At 44.8% G+C, this 6,000-nt stretch overlaps 1 protein-coding gene across 4 annotated transcripts in view; it reads left to right on the plus strand.

Moving 5' to 3' along the window:
• The window catches only part of mkxa (mohawk homeobox a), a 28,014-nt gene extending 22,315 nt beyond the window's left edge, over positions 1–5,699 (plus strand). For 2 of the 4 annotated variants that reach the window (XM_053859849.1, XM_053859851.1), the window contains exons 6-7: positions 2,345–2,378; positions 3,226–5,699. In XM_053859849.1, the coding sequence (XP_053715824.1) occupies positions 2,345–2,378; positions 3,226–3,436 (245 nt within the window). In that variant the 3' untranslated portion in view covers positions 3,437–5,699. The remainder of the gene's footprint in view (positions 1–2,344; positions 2,379–3,225) is intronic. The other 2 variants (XM_053859850.1, XM_053859852.1) reach the window with 1 other exon arrangement.
• Positions 5,700–6,000: the final 301 nt, after the last annotated feature.

Below are 6,000 nucleotides of genomic sequence, written 5' to 3' on the forward strand. Positions count from 1 at the left end.
ACTGATAAGACGGAAATGTGGCTGCCAAAGATTTCTCCAAATTGAGAAATGATGCTCGGTAAAACATATATTATCAGTAAAAGCTTCTTAAATGGTGGAGGAGGTGTTTTTTTTTAAGCTCAGATTTCACTTTCAGTCAAACGTAGATGGGAAACATTCCATTTGAGTTGGACGGAGAGGACGGTCCGGAGAGCTGATGTTTTGAGAGTGTCGGGACAGATGTTGCGGTACATCAAAGACGCGGTGAAAGACTTGCCGATAAGCTGAGGTGAAGGCCGAGACACGTCAGGGGCAGTTGTGGCTGAGCGGGAATGCGTGGATTTTGTTGGAATGCTTCAGGAAATACATCTCATTGGGTGGTTTTATCATGTCCTCGTATTGCTCCTGCGTGTTCACACGTTCCCTCTGTAGTATCGATCAGCAGAATGTAGTAGTTTTTTACAGAACAAATGTAAAGAAAATCCATCCCACATTGGCCTCAGGGAATCTTCAGTCTTCAACAGAACATCGGGAATCAGTAAAGTTCTTATAGCTGCTACCAACAGAAGTTCCGCGACGTTCAGACCCTCACAAGTGATGAAGTTTTAACGAAACCCGACTGTGTGATGTGTGAATCTGAAACACGTAACTGGGTCGGTGTTTGTGTCACGACATCTGGTAGCATGACAGCGAATTCACATCTGAGTGGGAGCACAGTTGAAGATCACTGGTGCGAAGTCAAAGTCGAGGGGGGCTTAGAGTGAATTTGGGCTTTTGAACGTTTGTAATTCATTCCTACCTCATCAAGCCAGAAGTCCTTAAGAGCTCAGCAGGCTTAGGCAGGGTGTTTGGCTAACTTAGGGTGAGCGCCTGCAGGCTGCGGGACTACCACATCCAGATGCTTCACGTTCTTTGACTAATCGAGCCCGTTTTGTATTGTACATGCTGGACATGTGTCTCTTGTTTGACTCTCTACTTGTCTATACACCAATGATGTAGATGACAGGATTTTCACAACTGAAAGCCTAAAAATATCCTCTACTCTAACTCCAAGACCATTGTTCTCACTGAGAATATTGGGATATGAGGTTCTCATGACAGATTCAGGGAATCCAGTGCAAGTTTTACTCCACTGAATGTCACATAGCTTTCGCCCAAACTGTGACCCATAGAAACAAGAGTTCAGGGATCTTGTACTCTATTTGTTGATACAAACAGGTTTGACCTAGTTAGTGATGCCTTCCATTTGAGTTGTAATCTGGCCAATGCATATGCTGCTTGAGTCTGACTCGACGAGAAGAGGCCTTGTGCTACATTTGTCTGAAATTTTACTTTAAAAAGTCAAACCCTTCTTCACCCAGCAGTCAACTTCAACACAACAATGTGTCGTATTCTGACCTCTAAATTAAGACAATACTGTTCTTGTTTGTGTTACACAGTGTTCAGCGTGTGCATGTGAAGGCTATTTCCAGTGGAATTATCTAATTACATATGTATAGTAGAGCAGATATGTTTTTGTTTTTTTCTGCTAATTCATTAGAATCCGACTCTTTTCCATTGTTGTGATTCAAATTCTTCTCCGTGTAACTGACAACATTCATTCACCCACCTTCACACTAATCCTACACTCGAGCTTCAACGTGAACTGGAGCTGTTCCAGCTCCAAAAGACTTCAGGCTTTGAAGCGCACGCTCAGATTCTGAGTCGCCATAACCTGTTTTTGGATCCCACACTGGTAAGGGAACACCACATCTGGGTTTGGCCAAAACTTGCCCAAAACTGGTATGAGAGCGGGAAACTGGGAGGCTGCGGTACATGAACGCCCCACTGCTGCCTTCAATCTAGTCGTAAAAGCTTATAACTAAATGAGTAGTTGAGTCAACGAAGTTTAAAGTCGCACACCTTGTTTTAATCCGTCGCTCAGTACCGTCTCGCCGCTTCACATCTGAGATCAAAGTGTCTTGCGTCATGCACAGAAAGCTTCATCTTACCATCCTGCTTCTTCACTCCCATTCCAACCAGTCATCTTCAGTCAATTTCCTTCGGACTAGTCAACTATGTTGGCCGCGCTCCGCCTGTGTTTCTGGACAAAAGAAGCGGAACTTGTGAGTCATGATGAACATCATTCGACCCGGTGTGATTAGTCGCCTTGTTTCTCCACGGCTGAGGTGCCGCGCAGGTCTGACTGAAAACAGAGCACGCACTAGCGAGCGCCGCACGCCGCGCACGCACGCACGGCAGTCGAAAATAGTTGTGATTTATTCAAGAATGTGGCTTCCTGCTGCAGTAATTACACAAGTGGCTTCTAATAAATCCTCATTGACCTTCCCAGAATTAACCTTTTCTTCCTTCTCTTGTGTTTCAGAATCCACGGAACATGGATCAAGTAAATGTGACAGGTGAGTGGACCAAAGCTACATTTCCGTGCTCAGTCACACTCAAGTTTAAAAGCAACATGCCTGACCTCGTAATGAAGACCCATCCATTACCGTCTGCTTATTGGGCTCGGACAGACAGCAGGGGAGACCAGACTGATATCTCCCCCAGAAAACCTTGAGAGGGGGCTTTTCCCAAGACAACTGAGCAACGGCATCTCTCCAGCATGTCACGGGTCTGTCCAGGTGCCTCCTTCTGGCTGGACATGACCCTAACTAAATATCTACCGCCATACCAATCCTCCAAGTTTGAGAAAATTTACCTCAACATTTACCTGCTACTCAGGGGCACAACTGAGCCTCAGGACCCTTTTGGCTCAGCTCTTTTTATCTACAGGGGTTGGACAAAATAATGGAGACACCTTAAAGCTTTTTTATTATTTTGTCCAACCCCTGTAAGAGGTGAATACCAAACGCAGGAGGAACCTCACACTTCGGAAATGAGAAATTCAGAAAACGCTTTATTGCCAATGTGACATTGGATCCCACCAACTAGGAAAGTGCTTCATTGTGCTGTGATGAACAAAATATAACAAAAAATATATATTTTTAAATGAATAAAAATAAAACAAAAAAAAGGTTTTCCATTCTGCACCACTTCTTTCTTTCTTCTCCCCGTTTATGCCAAGCTCTAACAAGGACGCCGCTTTAATTGAGCAGGTGTTCGTATCATATCGGAATGATTTTGGTTCCAAACAAGTGAACGTTTCAGGTCCCTGACGTGAATCGTGCTCTTATCAGAAGATTTCCTCAGCTACAAGATAAGCCTGACCTCTGCCTCCCCTTCTGTTTTCCTTCTCTGTCCGCCCAGCAGCAGCAGCGGTTACGTGGGCTCTGCGCAGAGGGAGAAGGTGAAGGGTAAAGACGAGACGTACTGGAAGGAGATCAACGCCGCCATGGCCTTGACCAACTTGGCACATGGGAAGGAGAGTGGCTCCGGGACCACCAGCTGCATCATCCAGAAGTCCTCCCATATAGCAGAGATCAAGACTGTCAAAGTGCCGATCATGCAGAAATATTAGGGCGGAAGACGGCGTCTTTATCTCTATGCAAGTCTCAGCGAGAGTCAAACTCTGAGGACTGATGAGTTTGTTGCCTTTTCGGACAGTTTCACTGCCAACGAGACACTTTTGTACCATTAACTTATTTTTACCAGACGTTTTTTTTTTAATCCTCTTTTTTACAATATCTGTATTTTGCCAAAGTGCCTTTTTATTCTGTTCCCTACGGTGCCTGATGAAGGATTCCATGAACGACGGCTGCGGCACTGACAACGCTTTCTCATAAATTTCCATGAAAGCACTGACCCTTATTTAGACTGGAGTCCTCATTATGACTGTCGAGCGAACAATGTTTTGGCTCTCCGTAGCAGCACGACAACAACAACTTTTGGGATACGTCACAGGAACGTGAGCGGAGCGCAGATAAGCCGCCGGCGCTCTCCACCGTGTTGGCGTCGCAGCCTTGGGAGGGCAGGGAGCAGCGAAGGATTCTGCTCTTATCAGGACTCCCGCTTGTGTTAACGTGCGGCCGCTGAAGTCACGTTCACTCGTGCGGTGACACACATCTACGTAGATCCAGAGCCGTGCGCAGAAACGATCTGACCTAAAAGGGATGTTTTGCTTTGTATTATCAGTGTTTTACGAGCGCAGCGTTGCTTTTCCAAGATAGTGCCGCGCGAAAGAGAGCAGAAGGCTCCTGCAGCCGTTTGAAGCGTCGGCCCTCTCAGCTGTTTAACATTACATCCAAATTGCTGTTTACAAGACGCCCGAGGGCAGACTTGAAAGCTCCACTCGTTTCGCCGTTGTTTGTCTTCAAACGTGCATTTCAGTATTATCTGTTTGTCGAGCGAGCAAGTGTTCAGCGTTATCATCAGGCCAGGCGTGTGTGTGGTCGCTCTGATGGTTGTTTATCCCGCCACATTAAGAGCTTGTCATCTCACAGAACCTCCTGTCCTCACCCCAGAGGCTCACAGCCACTGATTTCAAACACACAAGCTGGAGGCTACATCCACTCACAAACAGAAGTCTTCATCAAGGAAAGAGTACTTCTATTAGTGACAAAAAAAAGATGGGTGGGAGGATGTTTACAGGGAGATCAAAGGTCAACTATCTTCAAAGTCCAATCTTTTTCAAGGAGATTTGGCTCAATACCTCTGATATAACATGAGATTTCTTGTCACTCTTCAACTACATGAAGAGATATCAGAGAAACCCAGTTAAATAACTGGGCCTGTACCATCACCATTATGAATGTTTGACTGAGATATAATACGCAAAAAAGCTATATTTTTGTGAAGTAGGCCGACTCTTCTGATGGTAAATACCAAGATGAAGAAGGTAGATGAGGACTAAATACTCCACAGCTAGTATGAGAAGGACAAAGGCATAGACAGTAAATGACTTTTCTCACGTTTGTAGATGGAGTTTTGAAAGCTATAAAAGGTGTACATTTAGAAGAAATTGGTACTATACTTGAAGACATTTATGATCACAGCGCTTCTCTCTTCATCCAGCTCCTGTTTTGTTTGTTCGCTCACAGAAACTGCAATAAAAAGGGTTTCGATTCAGATATTATTTTGGTAAAAACTGGAGCCCTTTATTGAAACCTGTGTTCCGGACAACAGGATCCAGTTCAGTGTTCTCTGAGAAAAGCTGTACTGAAAAGACTGTGGAGGTTTAAAATCCCCAAAAGCATTTCCTTACTGGGTCTAAAACGTTTAAATGTTGAAGCTGTTCAAGTGAGTTACCTTGAAAGTCAACAAGACGAGAAGCTTCAGTAGTGTGGATGTAGCCGGAGAATCTTTCACGGATGCTGTGCCATTTATTCCTCAGACGACTCTGACCGAGTGGCCACTGGTCATGAATGTGCCGACTTGCAAAACAAAACCTGCACTTACAGTTGAAAACCTCACGGCCTTAACTGTGTCACAACATTGATGAGGAACCAACCGACTGTTCCTGCGCGGACCCGAGAGGCTCCACATGTGTTTCTGATCCAGGGCGGGTCGCCGCGGGTGGTGCTGATCCCCGTGGTTCCGATCCCACCCCGGGACCTGCACACCTCAACAGCAACAACAACAACAGACACACTCTGAAAGAGACGTATTAAAGCCTATAAATTATTGTGATGAGGCATTTGTGACTTTTTTATTGTTAAGTTATATAAAGTGAGATTCCTTTTTTTGTATTATTAGAGACTGGGTTTACGATCCAATGACCAAATACATATCTCCTTGTACTGTTCAATTTGCTTTTATTAATAAATGAATTTTATAAAACTTTATTCCCCGAGTGTTTTTGATTTTAGACCTTAGAAAATGCCGTTGTTTGTTGATGGTTTACTAAGGAAGGCGAGGAGTTACACAAGCTGATCAGCTGAACATTTCAAAGGATTGTCTGCAGCAGCCGCTGTGCATCCCACATATCAGTGGTTCGAGGCCCCTGGTTGACTGTCTTTAACATGGCTGGAGTTTTGCTATGTGTCAGGCTATTCTGTATTTTCATCGTAAAGGACATGGATGGACAGTCACGTCTTTGTCTGGGACGCAACGGTGATCAGAGGAAAACTGAGGTTTCGCATTTCC

The sequence above is a fragment of the Synchiropus splendidus genome, chromosome 3 (assembly GCF_027744825.2).
Source record: "Synchiropus splendidus isolate RoL2022-P1 chromosome 3, RoL_Sspl_1.0, whole genome shotgun sequence".
Classification (NCBI taxonomy): domain Eukaryota; kingdom Metazoa; phylum Chordata; class Actinopteri; order Syngnathiformes; family Callionymidae; genus Synchiropus; species Synchiropus splendidus.